Source organism: Pocillopora verrucosa, chromosome 13 (genome assembly GCF_036669915.1).
Source record: "Pocillopora verrucosa isolate sample1 chromosome 13, ASM3666991v2, whole genome shotgun sequence".
NCBI classification, from domain to species: Eukaryota; Metazoa; Cnidaria; class Anthozoa; order Scleractinia; family Pocilloporidae; genus Pocillopora; species Pocillopora verrucosa.
The window spans coordinates 11,953,361-11,979,308 of NC_089324.1; the positions used below are offsets into that span (position 1 = coordinate 11,953,361).

General features: G+C 39.1%; 2 protein-coding genes and 1 pseudogene across 3 annotated transcripts; 1 reads left to right on the forward strand and 2 right to left on the reverse strand.

Moving 5' to 3' along the window:
- Positions 1–783: 783 nt before the first annotated feature.
- Positions 784–8,920, reverse strand: LOC136277921 (uncharacterized). Of its 2 annotated transcripts, none has more exons than XM_066160817.1 (12): positions 8,358–8,920; positions 6,784–6,835; positions 6,560–6,618; positions 6,087–6,147; positions 5,953–6,004; positions 5,486–5,562; positions 5,172–5,295; positions 3,838–3,915; positions 3,368–3,465; positions 3,096–3,193; positions 2,372–2,472; positions 784–968 (listed from the first exon to the last, which is right to left on the reverse strand). In XM_066160817.1, exons 2-12 carry the CDS (start codon positions 6,798–6,800, stop codon positions 918–920), a joined length of 816 nt encoding a protein of 271 aa, XP_066016914.1. In that variant the 5' UTR covers positions 6,801–6,835; positions 8,358–8,920; the 3' UTR covers positions 784–917. The 2 variants fall into 2 exon arrangements, with proteins under 2 accessions (XP_066016914.1, XP_066016915.1); XM_066160818.1 differs by having other exon boundaries at positions 6,747–6,835.
- Positions 8,921–14,506: 5,586 nt separating this feature from the next.
- LOC136277616 (tetratricopeptide repeat protein 28-like) lies at positions 14,507–21,382 on the forward strand. The gene is made up of 4 exons (XM_066159992.1): positions 14,507–14,602; positions 17,450–18,073; positions 18,434–19,216; positions 19,697–21,382. Exons 1-4 carry the CDS (start codon positions 14,507–14,509, stop codon positions 21,152–21,154), a joined length of 2,961 nt encoding a protein of 986 aa, XP_066016089.1. The 3' UTR covers positions 21,155–21,382.
- Positions 21,383–22,519: 1,137 nt separating this feature from the next.
- On the reverse strand, positions 22,520–23,202 carry LOC136277922 (cytochrome P450 10-like; annotated as a pseudogene).
- Positions 23,203–25,948: the final 2,746 nt, after the last annotated feature.

Sequence of the window (25,948 nt, forward strand, 5' to 3'; positions counted from 1 at the left end):
TTTAATTTTGATTCAAGTGTCGTTGATCTTACTGTTCAAACAAACGAACTATTTTCAACGCAGCTTCTAATTCGAAATTTCATTTTATGCAAACCAACCCTGGCCCTGAGTTTCGATTCTGGTTAACAGGTTAACCGCTGCAAAAATGTTGTCTCAATCCATTTCGAATATCATTCATTCTCCATAAACATAGAGCTGGGTTGATTGAAGAGGATAAAAATATGAACACTATTGTCTAAAGGCGGAATAAGATTCTAAGGTCCTGTTGCCGAACCCAAAATATATCGTAGTCGATATAACATATGGAAAGAAACATACAGAAAAGGTCAGCAAAATGTATATCATAGTCATTACAGACTTCTTGTATTTCGCTACGTTTATCGCTGATCCATCAAAATTATGTAGTGTTGTGTTGCATTGGATTTGCCGCTGGTGTCGACAAATACTTTGGTAAACCTTAACGTTGGCCATCATTATGATAAGATAACATGACACCATAACTGTAACAAGTTTGAATCGTAGCGCGCGTCCATAAACTGTATTTACATTCTCTAGATCACGTAAGACAGCCGGTGGAGTCGCAGTTAATATCAACGCGAAAACTGCAAAACATGCACGTCTCCGATTAAAGAATGATCGGCGAGAAACAATCAACCATCGTTCAATGGACATTGCCGTTAGGATTAAAACCGTGGCAGAAACGAAATAAATCCCTCTACCCTCACCGATTGTACGTAAGGCTCTGATAAGTGTTGACGAGTCATACACCACAGTTGAATTCCCTGAACACATCAAAAACGTCGCAGAATAGAAAGGTTGGGCGAATACTCCCGTACACAAATCAGTAAAAGCCAAACCACTTCGAAGTATATGAAATGGTGTCCTCGCAAAATTCTTCCTCCATACCGCCGCCAAAATCATCGCATTTCCCGCCACTGCCACAGGTGAGAGTAGAACGATGGCAATAGCTGTCGAGAGGAAAACAATGCGAGGGAAGGAGTCATTCCTGTCTTTGTTGATGTGTGAGGTGCACGGCGTAAATGAGCTGCTTTGATGCTGAGAGTAAATACTAGAGTTGCTGAACATTATTTTCAGTGGTGTAGCACCAGGGAGATGAAAGATTTAAGCTATCCCAGGTGTCCTCAGAGTTAGTAACTAACTCTTGAAATCCATATTACAATCCATTTTTGCTCTTTAGTCTGTAGATATTATTTAGTATATCGCCTCCTCATTTAACTGACCCTGCGATTATTGTGTGACCACGTTTAAAACGTTTTGAGTTGCATTGAGTATTTGTATTTGCGGGTGAGTGCTAAAGAACAAAAATAATAGGAAGGCGAAAGCAAATATCGAAAATACACCAACAGAGCTTGTCAAATTGATATTAAAATCAGATGATAAAAGTGTATTGACACAGCTTTACTTGAACTATTGCCTTAATTAGTTTTATAATCGTTTTTGCTGTAAGTTGAGTTCCTCCTTCTTGCATTTGAAAATAATTCAGAACCCTTGCCTTTATCTTTAGAAGTTTAGTTGCCATAGTAAAATGTTTACATATGATTGTCAACTCGACGAGTTTTCTGTGCAAGATACTGCAGCAGGAGCACAGGCGGCCCAAGCTCCAGCTGTGAGATGATTATCTTGCGCAATAACAGTCATGGCGGAGTTATAAGAGTTTGTATGGGAATGAGCCACATGCTTGGGCCGCATGTGGCTCATGGTAACCAGGCATAGCTTTCGTGAATGTGTTTCCCACGATCTTCTCAACTAAAATTCTTTGTTTGCGCTCTTAACTGACAAAAAGGCATTCTGATTCTCTCCAATGGGCGCTGTCATGCAAATCGTTCCTTCCACTGGATCGATTAGGCCGGAAAATCCGTCGAATATTAGGCTGGATAATCCCTCGAAAAGTTAAAGGTTGAGTAATCCCTTCAAAGGGCTGAATAATCCCTCGAAAGGGCTTGATAATCCCTCGAAAGGGCTTGACAATCTCTCGAAGGTGATGAATAATCCCTCGAAAGGGCTCAATTATCCCATTTTAAGGGGATTGTTTGCTAACTGATCGTGGATCATCGAAGACACAGGCGTCTCCAAAAGTGCATTCCCATTGTTCGCTGCCTACAGAGCCGATAAAGTCGTGACTTCTCCGCCATTTAAGATCGTCAAATGATATAGATGGCTCGATTGGAGACACTTTACCAACAGTGCACCCGGTAAAGATGGATACTTGCCAAAAAATATTTCGGGCATAAACTCTTTGAAGGGATTGACAACAGCTAACAAATACTTCGCAAAAACACATCCAGTTAAAGCTATGCCTGCTTGAGTAACGTACGTCGTAGAAAATCACCTTACAAAATGCTCTACTCACCCAAACGAAGTCAGCTAATCCTCGATCCAAAGACAACTCATCCTCGATCAAAAGATAACTCTCAACCTTACGAACGTTGACAGGTTTCAAGAACCGGAAGGCTACCGACAAATCAATCGTACCTGTTATCGTCTCGATCAAAAGAGATCTGCGCATGCTCGGCATTAATTAACTCCGAAAATTCTTTTTTCACTCGTTTTTGGTTAACGGACAGACACGATGGCAAGGAATCTACGCGCCTGCGGCCGTAGATTAAAAAAAAAAGCATGAATTACACCTAAATTGTGTGACCTTATTCCTCTTCAGTCTAGCATCAGTATGCATATTCTCCGTACTGTTCTCTATACATTTCGTAAGGTGCTGACAAGGAGAATATGTTTAACAAAGAAGAGATTCTTCAATTGGTGTTCATTTTATTCATTCTAATGACCTTAACCATTCAACTCCCAAGATCTGATTGTTAATTCTCCCCTCTAGCTGCTACACATTTCCTAGTATATTAGTTACAAGAATTTGATGCTAGATCAAGATAAAAACTTAACCCTGATAAGTTTGAGTATTCTCATCATTGCTTTACTTGATAATGTATGGATATTAAAGGGAGAAGTTATATTTCAATACTTCTGGGAGTTAACGGGTCAATGTGTGACTCAGGGGTGATATCATATGGAGAAAGTACATCCTGGTCACTCTTAGGGTTGTAATTAAAAATATTTTTGCATACTTATTCTTTCCACTGTGTTCTTCAGAGGTGTTTGCTTGTCTCCTCCAATAAATCCACAACAATTTGGTGCTTCACAATGGCAAATCTGAGCAACTTTCCTGATTAATGACAAAAATTATACCTATGAATTTTTTGTAAGCTTCTCCTTCCCAGTTCAAAGGGATCTTCTTTCTGTGTGACTGCTGTACAGTTCCTCAAATTTTAAAAACTCTCAGTTTAGTGTCACTCACAAACATGAAGCTTTGACAGTAGAATGTACATTGTCCACCTACCCGCAACACTGCAGTTTATAATCGAACGTGAGTTGTGCACCAGCTGGGATGGGTCGCTGAGTAAAAAATCCAATCCTCAACAAGCAATGGACAGTCCACTGCAAGAAGCAAAAGAACAAAACCCATTCAGTTCTTATCTTAACCCTTTACACCAGAACATCAGTACTCTATACAACTCCTAAGGAGCTGACAAGGAGCATTTGTTAAGCAATCAAGAGCTTCTTAAGTTACTGATCATTTCCTTAATTCTCATGACCAACATGTTTGATTCAGGGGTAATATTATGAGGAGAAATTGGATGCTAGTCATTCTTGAGGGTTAAAGGATTTAAGTACAGCTGTAGATGTGTTTTCTTTCAGTTTCCTGTCAATCAATCTACTGTCGATTACTTCTGGAAAAAGAAGTGAAAAGCTGGCATTATTGATCATAATATAAACTGGTAAAATGGACTGAACAATTTATTAAACTACCTTTTGAGTTTCACAATTTGAGTCACAGCTGTGGTTGATAAATCGAAACAAGTTCCCCTTGTAGGTGGCATCAATTAGCTGAACAAAGAAGGAATTTTAAAGAAGCTATAACTCATTAAGTAACAAAACCATGAACTATAATGATTTGTCCACCTACATGTACTGTATTACATATAATACTTAAAAAGATGGGCACTTATTGGAAGGAGGGCTCTGAATTGAGGGGGGTGCTTATCACCTTCCCGTACTGATTGCCCTATGGTTGAGGCAACAGAAACAGGTTTTCCTTGTGTCCCTGTTATTTAGGAAAGTGAGGAAGGAGGGGGGAGATGCTTCTTTTGAGATGGGTGCTTAAGGCCTGAGGCATGCACTTATTTGGGAGAAGGTGCTTATCAGAGCTTGGGCTCTGATGCAAGGAATAAGCGTATATCAAAATTTCATTCCCCACAACAGTGATTTCAACATCATTTACTCAGGCTCAATGCTAGATGTAAGTCATATATAAATCTAGTAAACAACTTGGCTGGCTATGGAGTTCCTCATAGCTCAGTTGATAAAGAATTTGAAAATGATAACAGGCTGGAGATCATAACATTAAACTGACTGAAGTACATGCCATTTTAATATGTTCTTTGTCCACATAGTTGACAATTGAATAACAGTTAACCCTTTAACTTCCAAGATCTGATTGTTAATTCTCCCCTCTAGCTGCTACACATCTCCTTGTAAATTGGTTATGAGAACTTGGTGCTAGATCAAGATTGAATGATCCTCCATGATAAGTTTGAATATTCTCATTATCTATTCGCTGAATAATGTATGGATATTATTGGGAGAAGTTTCATGTCAGTCACTTCTGGGAGTTAAAGGTTAGGCAGGATTTTAGATACCAATCACAGAAGGCCGCAAGGAGGAGGGACTAAGGAGAGAAGGGATACCTCCTGACAAATGCACAACCACTTGAAGGGGTCTAGGGACACACCAACCCTCCTCCCACCCCTCCCTCCATAAAAATGGTAAAACTTGGGTCTCAGAGAATGCATTTGTGCACTTTGAAGTAATAATCAGGTTATTTCAGTGAAACCAATCATTGTCATTTCATTCAGGAAAAGGAGCAAAATCATATGAAGTAGCCTACTAGGTTAACAGACCACCAGCCCTTCTTGAAAATCCTGCTCACTTTTACTAAGATGTCATTACTGTACGGTATAGTGATCTGTTTATCAATTCTGGGTTTGAAAAGCCTTAAAGTGACAAAACAATTTACTATCACTCATCACAGCAGTGCTGTTATTGTCTCTACTTAGGAAAAGGTTAAGATTTCCTGTCCTTACCTCATCAGCTCTCAATGTCATGAAGTAGTGGTGTCTTCTGTTTTCTCCATCATAACACTCTGCTCTTTCCTGGAAATCTTTGTAGTTCATGACTTCTCCACAGTACTCCATACCAGACTGATTCCTGGACAACAGTTACAGTTTTTAATTGAGTGACATAAGTATTGGGGATTGTTTTTGTTTTTTTGCTATACTCTGCTCTGTGATTGGTCCAAAAAAAAAAGGAAGGTGAAAACACAAAATTACAGACCTGCAAAATTGAGTAACAATAAAGCATTTCTTTCCTGAAGATAAAAGTAAAAATATAAACTTACAATTCCAGATCTTCAAGAGTTCTCAATTCCCAGCCTTTCTTCTCTGTTTTAAACACTTCAACTTTCACTTTACAGCCCTGCAAAAAGTGTTGTATATGTACGTAAATTTGAAATCCTCTCATGGCTGATATCAGCATATAAGTATCATCTCTCATGAAAGCATATTTAACTCCCAGAAGTGATTAAGATGTAACTTCTTCCTATAATATTCACATATCATCCAGCAAAAGGTAAAGAGAATACTCAAACTTATCAGGTAGAATTTGTTAAATTGATTGCACACCAAATTCTCCTCACTACTTTAAAATGAAATGTGTAGCAGCTAGAGGAGAGAATGAACAATCAGATCTTGGGAGTTAAAGGGTTAAAATACCCATTATCTTTGTTAAAGAGGCAGTTGCTTCAACAGCTAACCCTTACCATTTCAGTAACATCAATCTTAATCCTGTAATGATAATTTCACTAACCTGTTGGAAACATTTATTGCTACACATCTCTCTGCAAGCACTTCTGCTGTTACTATTTGGAGATCAATGAAAGACGATGCGAGAAGGAAGACTTTTGGCAAAATTAACCAACAAGAGAGGAAAAGAATACCAACCATTCTATCATCAACAATCTGTTCAGACAGTCTTTGCCACAACCACTAAAACATGGATCATCTGTTAAAAAACATTGCAATATGTTCAACAGTAAAAAATTGGATCAATGTCAGTATCTGATCAACAGAGCACCTACCCCTCCCCTAACCCAACATTAATCCTAACTTGTTATCAACTGATTGTGGTTGAATTAGGGGAGGAGTAGGAGTGCATTTGTTCAGATAGTGACATTGATCCAGGAGACCACAGATGATGTTGAAATGTGGTAAGAACAAAAAAAGTGGCACACAAAGCACAGCTGAGTGTGTCACTGATTTTTGTACCTCAATGTAAACATGGAATCTATATATCATTAAAAGGCAAAGGGTAGGTCATGCTCAGCTTATCTCATAAAATGAGGTAATGTGTTCTAAATTGCCCATAACCATATTCAGCATATGGTGAAGTCTATGCATCAAAGCCGTTACCTTACCAGGATCTAAGGTACAATCGCACTGCATTCTGTGCACTTCCTTGCTGACTTTCTTCTTTCTGAAACATGAAATGAAAAACATGTAAGCCCAGTAACAGCAACAAGTTGTTTGAAAGGTAGAAAACTCAACTATTTTGCACTATGAAATAATTAAACACTGCTAATAGCAATGAAACATAAAACCCACCCATCAAATAAGTACTCATTCTCTTCAATATGCTTACAGTAAGGTGGTTGACATTCTTCAGCTGAAGAAATGACATGCTCCCCAGACACCTAGAAAAGTAACAGCATTCATAGGTATTTTCAGGTACTTTTAATGTTAAAAGTGGAAAATTTCAGGAAGATCCATGGACTTCAAGACATACAGTAACTATCTAGTGCTTCACACACCAAGTGGAGTGACAAATAAACAGTTAGGCAGTTAGGCAGCAAATATATACACTGTTCACAAAGTTAGGTGACCACCAGAAAAAAAAGATTGCAGTGAGAACAACAATAATAAGACATAGTCAAGTGATTTTACATTGATCAATTTAAGAGCCATTTTCTCCCACAGAGTTTCCAGTGAAACTATTATCTACCTCAACTCTGAATGAGTTGTAGGCTTATCCATAGAAAACAAAGAAAACAAAAGAAGTGGGCTGTCCAAAAAGACCTACTGGGTATTTCAGGTTAATACAAATTTTTTACAATTCCCAGTTAAAATTTCCCTTGCTTGTGCCTTTCAGTTATACTGATTTATATGCACAAGATGTGTAGCTTGAGTTTACTAAAACTTAAGGTTAACTGATTTTGTTGTTATCGAGGTACTCCACTGTGTAGGTGAATCTTGGATACATAACAAATTGTTGAGTTGGCTTGTTATGATGCACTTATGATGACTTAAATTGTAGTGAAGATTCCAACTCAGATCTGTATGAATCAGTGGAAGACATCACACATTGTCTACCTTTTAAAGTTGTCAAAACTTGCTATTCTGAAAAATTCCAGGAAGCATTAAAGGATACCTATGAGTATCACTATGAAAACCATAAACACATCTTTGCTAATCTTAAGGATGAACCTGACAAACCGTACATATAACAAAAATGCAATTAGAGTATTTATAATGTCTTCCTCAGACTATGAGAAACTTACTGAATTAACAAGATTTGTATATCCCCTACTAAAGGATCCAAAACTGGAGGTGACAGTGAAGCAAATCAGGTTTTGTACCACATTTGTTGTGAATAGTTTTTACTTAACAATTGAAATTTCCACAACTGGTCTTTGGGAGAAGCCATACAGAGATTAAAGCCAGCTGCAGAGTAAAGTGATAGGAATTAAATGTTCACAAAGAGTGAATCCTGCAAAATGGCAAAATTAAGGAGTTCTATTTAATTTCTGCCAGTAATTTCCATGAGAGAGATATCTATTTTATGTAAAATTTCACTTGCATCACAAGCATAGCACTGTCTGGTCTGGGACTGACTTTTCAGAGACATTTGTGCAATACAAACCATTTCATAGCACTAAACATGGAGTAACCTTCTGGCCCTCTTGTTGCCCTGATTTGTTTTTGCCTTGGCTATATAATTACACCGCTGCACAACTAAGATATTTCTGACAAAGTTGAAGTTAATAAAAATATTGATGAATCTAGTAAGTATCACAAAGTGATGTATAACCACAGGCAGCCCATGCTCCAGCTGTGAGATGATCATCTTGCGAAATAAGAGTTATAGGGAAATGGGAATATTTACGACCGCTGTTAGGAATAAAAAGTACGGTCAAATTCTCAATAAAAATACCTCACCTTACTTCCACAGTGTATCACTTGCTGTCTGACCACTTACTATGTTGAAAAGAACCAATTTTTACGAGTTATTCCATTTCTAGGTTTATTACGTACATTGCAAAAGACCACTCCATTTCCGAACGCCCGATCCGAGAAGCGAAAAATACGAGCTCAAAATGACCGGGTGGCCACAAGTCCAACGCAAAATCCAAGCACATATACTGTAGTTTCATTTCAATTCACTTCAAACTTAATCGCACTTTGCTTCAATAATTTCAGTTTAGCCGCGTATACATTCACCTTTACCACGACCATTAAAAACCAGCTTGGTAACCCTTCCTCCTTGTATGACTGAGCCTCGCCCGGGATCACACTGTAGCTTGACATACGGGGGGCGCCATATTGACACCCTTAGTTCTAGGACAATTTCTTCATGCCAAGCGACGACTAGATTTCCGAGCCAAAGACGATGTTATCGCTGCTTTATTTACACTTGAGAAGTAATATTCAGGATAAGTACGCGATTGAATGACGTGACAGAGTCACTGGTCACGGTGTATTTCAGTGTGTGCTGTTATCGTCAGTTGTACTAAATAAATTCCGCAGTTTGGTGTTGAAACGTTTATACAGTTTTGAGTAGCGCATGCTGTCAGAACTCAAATATGAAATAAAAGAATCCAAATTATTAAAAAAGAGTTTACCACTTAAATGTTGACAGAGCGTTAATCAAATTATGATATTCGATACGTTGTTGTTGACGTCATCGTCACGAGATAGTAAAATTTGTCAAATTTTGGCCTTTTAGAATGTTTAGAGTATCAATCGGTGTGGTCTAAAGGTTCTTCCCTACTATCTTTTAAGCTTAAAATGGTTTAAATCTAAGATTTATTAAGCTGCTTATATAAAACGGTCGGAGTTTGCTCAATGAACTAATTTGCATAATCGGCTGTCACGCTAGCAAAATTGCTGTTCATGTTGGATAGTTCCTCACAGTTTCCACGCCAAGGGTTTGTCGGTGAAAAGGCGCTCGGTACATACATTACAGTAACACTCCACAAATAAAAGATTGCCCTGCGCTTGGTCTGATAAAAATCCTACGCAAATCGGCCAACGACAAGCGGACAAAGGGTAATTGATAATACTTAAAGGACCTTTTCCACTGAAGCTTACGTTTGGCAGTTACGTTCAGCGGGCCTGGGGGAGAGAACGACTATGGAACCTACAGTCGAACAGGAACACGCAACCACATTTTATTGACTGCTTGATATGACTGACGTATGACGTGTGTTGGAAAAAACTTTAAGGAAGAAAAGAGATGGTTAAAGTTATTTTCGAAACAGGCTACAGATTGTGGTAAGTACTGTCTGTGAAAACACCTGATTCACTTCCATCATGATTAGAACATCGGTTTTTAAAACTGCTTCAAACCTCGTCCTGTTATGAATGATGTGATAAATGACTTGGCGGAAGAGAATTCTAACATGTGCGATAGAAATCGAAAGAAATTCCTAAACGTCAAAGTTGGTTAAACGTTTTTAGCCCCACCTAGACCGACTAAACATTGACTAAATTCGACGGATGAACTGGTATTTTAACCGACACTGGACATGATGATTTCTTTCAAGCTACCTTCTCTGAAGATTAAATTCTGACATACTCTGAGTTAGCCGAAGGGCCATCTACTAACGCACTAACCTAGCGCAGAATTCCAACCGTTATGTGAAAAATACGAATTCCGAATGTCCATTAAAAAATCTTAAATGAAATTTATTTTGTTCTTTCCAATTAAGGAAAGATAAGGAGAGACGCGGAATATTTGTCATCCTTCTTTTGAAGCGCCATCTGATGAAAATATATTTCGGTTTTGTAAGTCTAACTTTTTTACCGATGACGGATGTGAGCATGCAAAAATGAAACAATTCACTTTTGTTGCAGATAACATCCGGTCTCAGTATATATTGTTTGCAAGAACCGTTGGATTTGTAACCCAAAATTACAAACAAGACTCGTTACAGTACTGAATTGGAGCTTCTGTCTTGAACCGGTAAGCTATTTGTACTCGATGACTATCTCTTCACGAGCTGTTCATTTTCCAGTTACTGCGATCTGCGTCATCGAAGACTAAGTTGGTAAATAAGAGGAACGGCCGGGTTGATAAGTGTTGTACCCTTAAAAGACAACACAGTGCTATCTTCGTTTATCTCTTAAGGGTGTTAATCTAAATAAGACGGAAATATTGTAACAATCAAGCGATGTCATGATCGAGAGGATCTCGCTTGGCTTCATTTAAGAGATGATCAACAAATGATACCTCTTTTAGGGAGGGGAGGGAAAGATGAATAATGAACCTGAACCACTCTTACCAAGAGGAATTTTCCTAAGAATGTACAACATCGGTCATATATTTGAGTTTACACATTCTCTTTATTCGGGCAAGCGATTTAAACTTGAAAAGTAGTGCACCGGGCGATTAGCTGAATTATGAAAAGTTGAAAATTTTATTTCTCGTGATATTCTCGGGCCTTGTCGTATTGACCAAGTGATCGAAACAAAGTTGCTAGGTTTCCGTAGCTTGTTCAGTACTTTTCAATTCTTGAAAAGCCTTTTACCTGAATAGGTTAAGTTTTTTCCACAGATTCTTTTCCTGAATCTCATCGGAACTTCCTTCAAAGAACGAATGATTTTTCATTCGGATGTCAGCTACTCCTGACTACTCGGAATTTTTCGGAAGTTTCACTTTCCAATAGTAATGGATAATTGGGGTGGGTATATTTTTTTTAACGAGGAGAGGGATGGAGAGGAGTTTTATAGTAGCATCTAACGAGGATTCAGGAGCAAAACATGATGTTTCATTATCATTACTGCTGGGGGAGCTGAGTTACAAGCAACCGAAGATCCTCTCCCTCCTGAGTAGTCTGAGTAGGTAAAGCTGTTGTCACCAATTTCTAATATCTTGAAGGAAAAATGAAAACTGTGATCAAAGACATTCAACACAGATAGTGAAAACATAAACTTATACACTCTCAGATAATATTTTGAGGAATTGGGGTTTTCTTTTCTAAAACGATCAGTTATGTACAGGCCGTTAACAGCAAATACAGCAGAACTGGAAACGATTTGAATTTGTTTCTACTGACTAAACGGAAGATTGCGCCAGCGACATCCTTAGTTTACGCGTGACGCTATAAAATCTACAATTAAAGATGTTACGGCATACAAGGGTAGTGACGTTTTACCCCGAAAGGAAAAAACTTGTGAAAAATTAAACTTTTCGCCAGATATCAACACGACCTCCAATGCCACTCCTAAATATTAAAATGGCTGGCTGAGGAAAATATCATAAACTTATAAAAATTTTGGTATCGAGTGATTGTTTTTCTCCTGAGTCATCAAATAATTCTTTGCCGGAACGCAACGGGTAACTTATCATTTTTATGTCGAAAAGAAACAATACTTATTTACTTTACGGTCATTTCATTTGTAGTCTATGGAAAGGAACAAAACTGGCCCCCACGAACAACGCCCCATCAATTTTTGTCCGAAATTTGGGCGATGGCCTTTTCAGTAGAAAATAACTGACTCCGAAAGAAAGACTTTGACAGATTGGTATAAATTTTCTCGACGGTTCTTGGCTTTATGCCGATTCTGTCCGTTTACTTTCAGTTTAATGGCGTGACAAGAGACAAAAAAATAATTTTGGTAAATTACCGACTATTTACCATGGAGTTTTTCTACTTTTTCAGGAAAAAGTTGACTTCCTTCGGACGATCTTATACAAGTCCCTTTGCCATCATTAAAATGAATAAGGAACGTTCCAAAAGGAAATTCGCATCAATGCTGACTGTTTTAGAAATCCAAACAACACTAGTATCGTTATGAAAGCTTCAAAAAACTTATCATAAGAATAACAACATAAAGTGCATATAGAAATATCATTGTCCCCCCCCTCCCTTTGAAAAGAAGCTATGGCTTCTTACATTGAATGAGATATTTAAAGGAAAAAATACTATTGTTTATATTTCGATATCTTATAATACTTTTCCAAAAACATCGACAAATAATGCACTTATTTCAAGGATTTACACAATCAAAATGCAAGATCATCAAATAAAGTGCATATTGATGATGCACGGACAATTATAACAAACACGCAATAGAGTACAGGATCTTCATTCAGAGGTAGCTAATATGGATAACATTCTCCGAACACATGCAAAACCTGTGAGTCATAATAAATTTTTAATTTAGGAAGCAGATCAAAGGAAACTTACTTTATTATTTAATTTCTAGAAACGCGAACTTGTTGCAAGGAAATGCGATTATTATTAAGACATGTAGCAAAGAAACAAATGAAGTAACGTTGGGATAAGAAGGCATTACAACTGAAATGATCATGCTATTGCATTTGACAAGGGTGAATGATGTCGTGTGTTTTAAACATATGTCATTTTTGTTTCTGGTTCAAAAGAAAAGGTTGGAAGTAAATGTGGGTGAAAAGTAAAATTTACTGTCTATCATTTTAAATATTGGAAAATCAAGGCAATACTGTCTTAATGAAAACATTAATGATTCCCTCTTTATCAAATGAGACAAACGGGAACGAGTTTTAAGTGATGTAACTAAGCCCAAACTGCCACCGTCATTTCATTTGGATTTCCGCCTGGGTAGATTTTGGTCACGTGTTAGGCAACGTTTAATTAAGAACAAGATAGAATTTCATTTCAGGCCTATTTATCAATTTTGTGGTGTGTAACTTTCGCATTTTAGTACGTAATACTTCTTTTGAATCTTCAAATTGTCTTGAAACTTAAAAGAAAATTGTTCTTTAAAAATTCACTAAAATTCGGTAGCCAAAATTATTTGTTTAGGTGTTACTTGATTTTCGTGTTAACCTGTAGTTTCGTCAGTCGCCGGCACCTTCTGTTGCTTCACACAGAAAAAACACAAGATGCGATGTGTAATGATCGATTTTGTCCCCAATCTGACGCCATAACAGAAAAACCTTTAGAACACCTGTAAACTCCGAGCGCTTCGGAGTAAGTGATATTTTTAATGAATCTTCGGATTGTTTTCAAGTTCAAGGATTGTAAATTAACATTTTATGAAAAACGAAGGTTGTTCTCTTATTTCAGTGTGAATCCTCGCACGCCTACCAGTCGCTGGTGCAGCTTGTTGAAACTAAAATGAAAAAAAAATAAAGTCTTTTAAGATCATCATTGGCTTCTTTTTCACCCCACCACTATTCTTAGCAACAAAGGTCGCCATTTCGTTTGTTTATCACTCGCCAAAAAACTATCAAATGCACTCAAAGCCTAAAATCGAAAAAAAGTTTACAGGAATCGACCAATCGAGCGAGCGAGCGGGCGAGTGCCATCAGTTCACTACATCATATCTACAACTCGCTCTTGCGCATGCGCGTAATAATTCACGAGTTAAAAATGAGAACTGTGATCAAAGATATTTAGCAAACACGGTGAAAAAAGGAACTTATAAACTTTTTAAGGAATTGGGTTTTTGATTCTAAACTGATCCGTGATGTATAGACCGTTAACTGGTGGTTGGCAGAATACAGCAGAACTGGAAACGATTTGAAAATTAAATTTGTCTCTAACACTAAGCGGAAGATTGCGCTGGGCGATCTCCTTAGTTTTGATTGACGCTATAAAATCCAAAATTGAAAATAATACGGCACAAAAGAGTATTGACGTTTTATCCCGAAAGGAAAAAACATGTGAAAAAATTAAACTTTTCGCCAGTCATAAAAATAACCTCCAATGCTATTCCTAAATATTAGAATGGCTGGCTCAGGAAGATATCATGAATGTATATAAATTTTGGTATCGGAAGTTTCACTTTCCAATAGTAATGGATAATTGGGGTAGACACGTGGGGTGGCTATAAGTTAGCCGTTGCCAGAACACAACGGATAACTTATCATTTTTATGGCGAAAAGAAACAATGTCTATTTACTTTACGCTCATTACATTTGCAGTTTATGAAAGGGAACAAAATTTTTGTCCGAAATTTGGGCGATCGCCCATTCAGTGGAGAAATATTGACTTCGAAAGAGAGACTAAGCCAGATTGGCATACGAGACAAAAAAATAAAAATTTTGATAAATTCCCGACATTTCACCATGGATTTTTTCTTCTATTTTCAAGGTCAAGATGTACAACTTAAAAGAAGCTATATCAGCTATATCCATAGGTATAGTAGTCGCCGAGTTCCTTCGCAAAACTGGTCGCGTGTTGCAGGCCCTCGAGGTTTACAAATCAGCAATCAACATCATGAAAACGATGGAAAACACACATCGCCAGGCACTAAGTTATGCACAACTCGGATTAATGTTGCAATTGCAAAGTCAATATGAGAAGGCCCGAGAATATCAAGAGAAAGCACTCACTATCAGAATAGAAATTGGTGACAGGTATGGAGAAGCAACAAGCTACGGAAACCTAGGAACTTTGTTCCAATCACTCGGTCAATATGACAAGGCCCGAGAATATCAAGAGAAAGCACTCGCTATCAAAATAGAAATTGGTGACAGGAATGGAGAAGCAACAAGCTACGGAAACCTAGGAACTTTGTTCCGATCACTCGGTCAATATGACAAGGCCCGAGAATATCAGGAGAAAGCACTCGCAATCAAAATAGAAATTGGTGACAGGGATGGAGAAGCAACAAGCTACGGAAACCTAGGAACTTTGTTCCAATCACTCGGTCAATATGACAAGGCCCGAGAATATCAAGAGAAAGCACTCGCTATCAAAATAGAAATTGGTGACAGGGATGGAGAAGCAACAAGCTACGGAAACCTAGGAACTTTGTTCCAATCACTCGGTCAATATGACAAGGCCCGAGAATATCAGGAGAAAGCACTCGCTATCAAAATAGAAATTGGTGACAGGGATGGAGAAGCAACAAGCTACGGAAACCTAGGAACTTTGTTCCAATCACTCGGTCAATATGACAAGGCCCGAGAATATCAGGAGAAAGCACTCGCTATCAAAATAGAAATTGGTGACAGGGATGGAGAAGCAACAAGCTACGGAAACCTAGGAACTTTGTTCCAATCACTCGGTCAATATGACAAGGCCCGAGAATATCAGGAGAAAGCACTCGCTATCAAAAAAGAAATTGGTGACAGGAATGGAGAAGCATCAAGCTACGGAAACCTAGGAACTTTGTTCCAATCACTCGGTCAATATGACAAGGCCCGAGATTATAAGGAGAAAGCACTCGCTATCAAAATAGAAATTGGTGACAGGGATGGAGAAGCAACAAGCTACGGAAACCTAGGAACTTTGTTCCAATCACTCGGTCAATATGACAAGGCCCGAGAATATCAGGAGAAAGCACTCGCTATCAAAAAAGAAATTGGTGACAGGAATGGAGAAGCATCAAGCTACGGAAACCTAGGAACTTTGTTCCAATCACTCGGTCAATATGACAAGGCCCGAGATTATAAGGAGAAAGCACTCGCTATCAAAATAGAAATTGGTGACAGGGATGGAGAAGCAACAAGCTACGGAAACCTAGGGACTTTGTTCCAATCACTCGGTCAATATGACAAGGCCCGAGAATATCATGAGAAAGCACTCGCTATCAAAATAGAAATTGGTGACAGGGATAGAGAAGCATCAAGCTACGGAAACCTAGGAACTTTGTTCCAATCACTCGGTCAATATGACAAGGCCCGAGAATATCAGGAGAAAGCACTCGCAATCAGAATAGAAATTGGTGACAGGGATGGAGAAGCAACAAGCTACGGAAACCTAGGAACTTTGTTCCAATCACTCGGTCAATATGACAAGGCCCGAGAATATCAAGAGAAAGCACTCGCTATCAAAATAGAAATTGGTGACAGGAATGGAAAAGCAACAAGCTACAGAAACCTAGGAACTTTGTTCCGATCACTCGGTCAATATGACAAGGCCCGAGAATATCAGGAGAAAGCACTCGCTATCACAATAGAAATTGGTGACAGGGATGGAGAAGCAACAAGCTACGGAAACCTAGGAACTTTGTTCCAATCACTCGGTCAATATGACAAGGCCCGAGAATATCAGGAGAAAGCACTCGCTATCAAAAAAGAAATTGGTGACAGGAATGGAGAAGCATCAAGCTACGGAAACCTAGGAACTTTGTTCCAATCACTCGGTCAATATGACAAGGCCCGAGATTATAAGGAGAAAGCACTCGCTATCAAAATAGAAATTGGTGACAGGGATGGAGAAGCAACAAGCTACGGAAACCTAGGGACTTTGTTCCAATCACTCGGTCAATATGACAAGGCCCGAGAATATCATGAGAAAGCACTCGCTATCAAAATAGAAATTGGTGACAGGGATAGAGAAGCATCAAGCTACGGAAACCTAGGAACTTTGTTCCAATCACTCGGTCAATATGACAAGGCCCGAGAATATCAGGAGAAAGCACTCGCAATCAAAAAAGAAATTGGTGACAGGGATGGAGAAGCAACAAGCTACGGAAACCTAGGAACTTTGTTCCAATCACTCGGTCAATATGACAAGGCCCGAGAATATCATGAGAAAGCACTCGCTATCAAAATAGAAATTGGTGACAGGGATGGAGAAGCAACAAGCTACGGAAACCTAGGAACTTTGTTCCAATCACTCGGTCAATATGACAAGGCCCGAGAATATCATGAGAAAGCACTCGCAATCAGAATAGAAATTGGTGACAGGGATGGAGAAGCAACAAGCTACGGAAACCTAGGAACTTTGTTCCAATCACTCGGTCAATATGACAAGTCCCGAGAATATCAGGAGAAAGCACTCGCTATCAAAATAGAAATTGGCGACAGGGATGGAGAAGCAACAAGCTACGGAAACCTAGGAACTTTGTTCCAATCACTCGGTCAATATGACAAGGCCCGAGAATATCATGAGAAAGCACTCGCTCTCAAAATAGAAATTGGTGACAGGGATGGAGAAGCAACAAGCTACGGAAACCTAGGAACTTTGTTCCAATCACTCGGTCAATATGACAAGGCCCGAGAATATCATGAGAAAGCACTCGCTATTAAAATAGAAATTGGTGACAGGGATAGAGAAGCATCAAGCTACGGAAACCTGGGAACTTTGTTCCAATCACTCGGCCAATATGACAAGGCCCGAGAATATCATGAGAAAGCACTCGCTATCAAAATAGAAATTGGTGACAGGGATGGAGAAGCAACAAGCTACGGAAACCTAGGAACTTTGTTCCAATCACTCGGTCAATATGACAAGGCCCGAGAATATCAGGAGAAAGCACTCGCTATCAAAATAGAAATTGGCGACAGGGATGGAGAAGCAACAAGCTACGGAAACCTAGGAACTTTGTTCCAATCACTCGGTCAATATGACAAGGCCCGAGAATATCAAGAGAAAGCACTCGCTATCAAAATAGAAATTGGTGACAGGGATGGAGAAGCAACAAGCTACGGAAACCTAGGAACTTTGTTCCAATCACTCGGTCAATATGACAAGGCCCGAGAATATCAGGAGAAAGCACTCACTATTAAAATAGAAATTGGTGACAGGGATAGAGAAGCATCAAGCTACGGAAACCTAGGAACTTTGTTCCAATCACTCGGTCAATATGACAAGGCCCGAGAATATCAGGAGAAAGCACTCGCAATCAAAATAGAAATTGGTGACAGGGATGGAGAAGCAACAAGCTACGGAAACCTTGGAACTTTGTTCCAATCACTCGGTCAATATGACAAGGCCCGAGAATATCATGAGAAAGCACTCGCTATCAAAATAGAAATTGGTGACAGGGATGGAGAAGCAAGAAGCTACGGAAACCTAGGAACTTTGTTCCAATCACTCGGTCAATATGACAAGGCCCGAGAATATCATGAGAAAGCACTCGCTATCAAAATAGAAATTGGTGACAGGGATGGAGAAGCATCAAGCTACGGAAACCTAGGAACTTTGTTCCAATCACTCGGTCAATATAACAAGACCCGAGAATATCAGGAGAAAGCATTCGCAATCAGAATAGAAATTGGTGACAGGGATGGAGAAGCAACAAGCTACGGAAACCTAGGAACTTTGTTCCAATCACTCGGTCAATATGACAAGGCCCGAGAATATCATGAGAAAGCACTCGCTATCAAAATAGAAATTGGTGACAGGGATGGAGAAGCAACAAGCTACGGAAACCTAGGAACTTTGTTCCAATCACTCGGTCAATATGACAAGGCCCGAGAATATCAGGAGAAAGCACTCGCTATCAAAATAGAAATTGGTGACAGGAATGGAGAAGCATCAAGCTACGGAAACCTAGGAACTTTGTTCCAATCACTCGGTCAATATGACAAGGCCCGAGAATATCATGAGAAAGCACTCGCTATCAAAATAGAAATTGGTGACAGGCATGGAGAAGCAACAAGCTACGGAAACCTAGGAACTTTGTTCCAATCACTCGGTCAATATGACAAGGCCCGAGAATATCAGGAGAAAGCATTCGCAATCAGAATAGAAATTGGTGACAGGGATGGAGAAGCAACAAGCTACGGAAACCTAGGAACTTTGTTCCAATCACTCGGTCAATATGACAAGGCCCGAGAATATCAGGAGAAAGCACTCGCTATCAAAAAAGAAATTGGTGACAGGAATGGAGAGGCATCAAGCTACGGAAACCTAGGAACTTTGTTCCAATCACTCGGTCAATATGACAAGGCCCGAGAATATCAGGAGAAAGCACTCGCAATCAGAATAGAAATTGGTGACAGGGATGGAGAAGCAACAAGCTACGGAAACCTAGGAACTTTGTTCCAATCACTCGGTCAATATGACAAGGCCCGAGAATATCATGAGAAAGCACTCGCTATCAAAATAGAAATTGGTGACAGGCATGGAGAAGCAACAAGCTACGGAAACCTAGGAACTTTGTTCCAATCACTCGGTCAATATGACAAGGCCCGAGAATATCAGGAGAAAGCACTCGCTATCAAAATAGAAATTGGTGACAGGAATGGAGAAGCAACAAGCTACAGAAACCTCACATGTTTGTTTCTCTCACTAGGCATGTATGGAGAGGCTGACAAGTATCTAAAGAAAGGAATGGACGTTAGAAAGGGTGTCGATGACAGAAGTGGAGAAGCAGCAGACTACACAAACATAGGTACAATTTGTTGTAAGCGTGGTGAATATGACAAGGCTCAAGAATATTGCGAGAAAGCCCTTACAAGTGTCATAGACATCGGTGATAGAGAAAACGTAGTAGTCTGCTACAACAATTTAGGATTTTGTTACCAATCTCTTGGTAAAAATGACATAGCTGAAGGATACCTTAAGGAAGCTCTTCTACTAAGTAGGGATATTGGACACAACTTGAACGAGTTTCGCTGCCTTTGTAATCTATCGGCGTTAATGGCGTTGCAAGGTCATCTTGAAGAGGCTTCTTCGTATCTTTTTCAAGGCATCCAAAAGTTCGAAACTTTGAGAGGTTATCTTAAAGAAAACGACGAGTTTCAAATATCCCTTTTAGAAAAGTATGGCAGCTTTCCCTACAAGTGGTTCAGCAGGTTGCTTTCTTCCACTGGAAAGCCTGAAGACGCCCTTTACGTCGAAGAGCTGAGAAGGGCAAGATGCCTGGTCGACTTGATGACAGCTCAGTACTCTGTTCAAGAGCAGATCTCAAGCGATCCACAATCTTGGTGTGGCATTCAAGGGATCATCAGAAAAGAAGCAGACTGTGCATGCCTGTACATTTCGGTTGGCGGAGATGAGGTACGGTTTTGGATAATAAAAGCAACGGGAGCTATTCTTTTTTCAGAAAAGAAAGTGAACCTGGACCCAAACAAGGTGACCGGAATAGTCCCTGAATTAGATGAGTTTTTTAAAGAACTGATGTCACTTCAGCGCAACAACCGATCAGGGCTGCATTACTATGATACCGAAGATTTCAAAACAAGTCTTCACTTGTGTTACAAGATAATCGTTGCTCCTGTGGCCAGTTTACTAAAGCAGCCCGAGATCATAATTGTCCCTGATTCCTGTGTGTACCAAGTGCCATTTGCAGCCTTAGCTGACGAAGGAGGAAAGTATTTATCAGAGACATGCAGGATTCGGCTGGTTCCCTCTCTCTCGACTCTAAAGCTTGTGCAAGACAGTCCTCCAGACCATCACAGTCAGACCGGGGCTCTGATAGTGGGTGACCCTGTGGTTGGAAAGGTGATTTACAAGGGACAGTGCAGAAATATGACACCATTGCCGTGTGCAAGAAAGGAAGCAGAGATGATTGGAACACTTCTTGGCGTAACGCCTTTGACAGGAGAGTCCGCTACAAAGCATTCTGTACTCCAAGCGATAAATTCAGTGAGCCTCATACACATTGCTGCGCATGGAGATTCTGAAAGAGGGGAGATTTTTCTTTCTCCTATGCACCTTACCCTACACCCACCTTTTCCTCGCGAAGAAGATTATCTTTTGACGATGGCAGATATTTCAAAAACTCGGTTGCGAGCTAAACTAGTGGTGCTTAGTTGTTGTCACAGTGCTCGTGGACAGATTAGAACCGAGGGAGTTATTGGAATTGCCCGAGCATTCTTAGGATCCGGAGCTCGTTCAGTGTTAGCAGCACGATGGGCCTTGGATGACACAGCTACAGAGCAGTTCATGACTTGTTTCTACAAACATTTGTACCGCGGTGAAAGCGCAAGTGAATCTCTCCACAAGGCCAGGAAGTGGATGAGAAATAACGACTTTGATAAAGTTTCTCAATGGGCGCCATTTATGATCATGGGCGACAACGTGACATTTGATTTTGGAAGTTGGCCGGTGCCTAGCGCACCTTAAGAGCCACAACTTTGATAAAAACTTCTGTAGCAGAATGAACTGAACTTAGTTAAGCTCAGAACTATTTAACTACTAGCCTGTAGAAAAAGGACACCATACGTGAAGGAAAACTCGGATCAATACACAGAGGAGAGCATTTCCATAAAATGCTTATCAGACATCTAAGTTTTTTAATCTGAAACAAGACAGCGTATAGTGTTATCTCTTTATAGGAGTTCCGAAGTTAAAAACTCCAATTTATTTTTTAAGTTTTTAGTTCAGTAAACAACCCAAGCAAGTGTGACAATTTTTAGGTTTCGAACAAAGATTAGTTCTTCGAGGAAAGAAAATTTTTAATCCTTTTTCAAAGGCGATTAGTCAGTCAGTTCAAGAGACTTTTAAACAAATGTGTAACTTGGAAAAGAAGTTTGTTCTGAGCTTAAATTTTTGGAAATTTCTTGCAAGGCTTTTGAAAAAAAATATTGTGGTTTAACATGCCAAAATAAACACAATAAAAAAAAGGGGAATACTTTATACTAATCGTACAGTAATACAAACCCTTGTATTCTCATAGAAACCCCAGTAGTTTTATCAATTTAACCCTTTAACCCCTGGGAGTGACTAGCATCTAATTTCTCCTCACAGTATCCGACTACTGAATCAAACATCGAGGTCATAAGAATAATGAAAATGATCAACAAGCACAAGAGCTCTTGATTATTAAGCAAAATCTCCTTGTCAGCACCTTAGGAAATGTATAGAAAACAGTCTGAAGAATATACGTACTGATCTTAGGGTGTAAAAGTTAATCGATAGCCCTATGTGTAGATACTGTTGTATCCTCACACAGACTCTTGTATGCTTATAGATACTTTTGTATCCTCGTTATCCTTCACTTTCCCTCTGCTGCTACTATTTCGCTCCGTTTAATCAACTGAACGTCACAAAAAGGTTACTTTATTATCAAAGGGCAATTTAGGTAGGGGATTCCATTTTGTTGACTAAAAAAACTCAACAGATTTTTCGTCTGCTACTATTGTGCCATATCTGTGACTTATAAGACAATAAATGTTCAATGAAAACTGAAAGAATACCAAATAAATTTGTATACTATAAAAATTTGCATGCGAGAAAAATAGTTCCTAAGACCGTTGAAATGTATTGAAATACACAAATATATACATATATATACAGTTTAGCAAGATAACTTTTTTAGTATTTCAGAACACCGAAGCAAATATATTACCGAGCGAACTTTTGATAAAAATGCAAAAAATTATTAACGAGAAGATGTGACCTTCAAGTAACACCACTGAATAATTCTGAAGATTAATAACACAATTATTCATCAGATGTAGGGGATAGCTGAAATGGTTCAAACTGGCTTATAAAATGTGACTTATTGAATACCTTCGATCCAATAGGTGTGGATTGTTTAAACGAGTTGCAATTGTCATCAGAATTTGTCCCACTTTCAGCTCAAAACAGTGTTGCAATGCAGTGTGAACGCGGCAACATGAAAACCTGACTCATTTTCTGTCAACAAACTGCACTCTAACAGGTCTGTCAGGAATGGTGACCCCTCTCATGAACGGCTCCTTACCACGGTGGGTAAGAGATGTCAAACTGCTATACGATTCTGGCCATCAGCAGATGAAACTCTAACTCGGCAATACGTCGACCGAGGCACATACGTGTTCCGAATCCCAACGGAAGAGAAGCAAAAGCTTCTGCTGATTCGATCAAAGCGGTATCTTTGTTTCGCAACCATCCCTCCGGTTTAAACGCTCTGGTATCTTCAAAAATACTCTCATCTCACCCCATTTGGTGAACAAGGAACTCAACTTGAGCAGTGCCCCCAGGGATATGGTAGTCCCCTAATATTGTGTCTTCTTTCGGTCTTCGCGGGATAGCGGAGAGAACAAGGTATAGGCGGAGGGTCTCGAGTAACCATGCCTTCAGATATGGTATACGAGCGAGCGTTTCCGGCGTTGCAAAGGTAGAATTTCCCACCACTGAGAGCACTTCTCGTCGAAGAATCTTCGTTTCTCAGGATTTTTGGCCAACATGTAAAGAACCCATTGCATCGTGGCAAGCAAGGGTGCTAGAATTATTTTACATTTTATTCACATCCCACTTCATGCATCAGAAGAGGAGAAATTTACTTCTACAGTGTAAATAAAATCTCTTTACCTTCTTTCGGACGTGAATTGGCAGACCTATGGAACACTTAATGGTTCTTGTCAACGGCTTTTGAAAACTGGGCTTAAATTGTCATCAGACTGATGATAGTAATGGAAGATTCCTACTTTCGGCTTATTTAAAACACATCTTACTACTTCCAGGCTTCCAGGCTTCTAAAAACACATCTTACTATTTCCAGGCTTCTCCGCTCTAAATCATCTCAACGAACAATTGTTGAGAAATAACTTGATTATCCTTAATTCGCGCGGTGGAAGAAGACGTCGAAAGCTAACTATCCTAATAACAACTAAGTACCTATAAAAAAAGGCTAGGATACAGTTATTGGGTGAATAAAGCCCCACCCCCCTCAAAATTTTCCTTAAGTTTCAAAGATGCATCACTTTCTCTCGAGTACTAAGGAACGAGGTAAAGTATTTTTCGTCCAGTCAACGTTACAAAAGACCATCTTAAATATCATGAAGAGTTACGAAGCGCTCTTCATCATTTATGAAGATAGACGATTGACGTAATAAAGCTCGTTAAGAAGTGCAATTTTTCCCTTGATCCTACATATTCAACATACTCTGATTGTTTGATTGTCCCTGAATAAAAGTGTCACAGTAAGTAGTTTGACGGTATTTAGGAGTGTTCCAAAAGAACGTTCCAAAACCTTTTAGGCTCTTTGAGAGTTCTTTCTTCTGAATCATTTAAAAATGATATAGAAAACAAAGACAAATTTGGTACTTTTCAACCTCTTCTGCTTAAATTTCTTTTTTTCTACGAAAAAAATCCTTTTTCTTTGTATTAAACCGTTCTAGCAGAAGGCCAGTGCCAAGAACAATTAATACGATTGACAATTTGAATTCAGCCAGCCTTAAGCCGGGATTTTCAAACGCGAAGTAGCAATAAGGCATTCGTAAATAAGTCATCCTTCAACTCAACTTCAAGACCCCGTCAGAGATTTTTTACTCGGGCTTTCCGAAGGAAACGCCCGAGGTATAAATTCGGCTCCTTTTTTTTTTTTTTTTTTTTTTTTTGCGTTCAGTCACAAAACGCAGTTCCACTGCAGCGCAAGCGTGAAGTGTTAGCGCATGCCTAGAATGAACCTTAGAGAGCTATCTAGAGAGCATGGCTGCCTTTGTGGACAATTCCTTGCCTGATGCACGGGAAAGAAATTCGATGGCTATTACGCCCAATGTACATACAAAGTCACACACCGTTCGCAGTAGACCCACACTAAAACTTGTGGAGCGTTTTTGGAACGGGTCGGTCCTCGAACTTTACGAGAGATCAATTTACGAGCGATCCTTTACGACTGAACCTTTTATTGAGAAATATCAAGCGAAACCTGCTATATCAAACGAGTTATCTCATATTATGTTTACATGTAAACAGAACCGTGTATTTAGACGTGATCGAGAACCCAGTAGAATACCAGAAGCTATTCTGAAACGTCTCAGAAGAAAGGGCAGAAAACTGAAGGAATTTGTTTACGAGTGTATTCGTCCAAGCATACCGAAGTCTTCTTGGCCACGTCGTTATGTGAAGGTTAGAAGAGTTACAAAAAATGATTGTAAGCTTAATACGAAGAGGGTAAGATTAAATAAAGTTACAAAACATGATAAGAAGTATTTGTTGAATTGTTCTGTAAGGGTATATCAAAGGATAATTAAATTGAAGTATAGAGCAAGTAGGTACTCATCAACGTTTTCTTGTAATAGACCCATGTGTCTTTATAAGAGTCAGACACACGCATCAAACTATTGTAAATTTCAACTGAGTTCAGATATAGAGAAAAACCCTGGTCCTACTCCAATGTACATTGTCCCTAGCAAAACAATAATGGCACCATATAGCCATGCTAATGAATTGGTATTTGAACAGAATGCAGGACATCAATGTGTTACAATGAGTTTATGCTCTTTGATTTACAATAACAAACAAGGAATCAATTCTGCTACTGATCTTGTGTCACTAATGAATACTGGAAATCAGTTGTATTCAAGTTTGTCTCAGTTAACCAGGCAATCATTTTTAGTGCAGGCAGAATTACCCACACTTTTAAATGTGATTGACTATGAACTTCAATACAGTGAAAGCTACACTGGTACTATTCATCAAGAAGCTACAATAGAAGGATATCAGTACTGTACCTCCTTAGATAGAGCCTTTCAATCACTTGTATCCAAAAATTTCAACAATTTTGTCTTGACAATAGGATGTACTGCAGTTGCTATCTATTGTAAAGGTAATGTGGGCTTGAATATATTCGATTCTCATGCAAGGGATATTTATGGTAGAAGCCATCCTCCAGGTACATGTGTGCTGCTTGAAGTATCATCACTGAATAACTTAGTACATTATTTTCAGAGTATAAATAACAATGATATATTTGAATTGAAAGGGGTTAACAGTAATAAAGTTCAAAATAGTACCCTTTTTCGGAGTCATGCCTGTGAAACCAGAAAGTTCAATTTGAGTTGTGCTGTGGCTGGTTATTCACTCTGCTACTCTGTAATAAAATCATTTAGTTATTGGAATTCAAACCTTATATAATGTTATTCAGTATGGCAAAAGATTATATGAAAATTCATCTTTGAACAAGTATTTACCGTTAGATGATTTGCCAAA

What these genes read in the sequence shown, in the direction of transcription:
- LOC136277921 (XM_066160817.1), bottom strand. An exon ending in CGATTGTACCTTAGATCCTG is followed by an intron (nt 6,148 to 6,559) that starts GTAAGGTAACGG and finishes GTTTTTTAACAG; the next exon opens with ATGATCCATGTTTTAGTGGT. An exon ending in ACTCTTGAAGATCTGGAATT is followed by an intron (nt 5,296 to 5,485) that starts GTAAGTTTATAT and finishes ACTGTTGTCCAG; the next exon opens with GAATCAGTCTGGTATGGAGT.
- LOC136277616 (XM_066159992.1), top strand. Translation starts at nt 14,507, where the DNA reads ATGTACAACTTAAAAGAAGCTATATCAGCTATATCCATAGGTATAGTA. An exon ending in CACTCGGTCAATATGACAAG is followed by an intron (nt 18,074 to 18,433) that starts GCCCGAGAATAT and finishes CAATATGACAAG; the next exon opens with GCCCGAGAATATCATGAGAA. An exon ending in TTGGTGACAGGCATGGAGAA is followed by an intron (nt 19,217 to 19,696) that starts GCAACAAGCTAC and finishes AACTTGAACGAG; the next exon opens with TTTCGCTGCCTTTGTAATCT.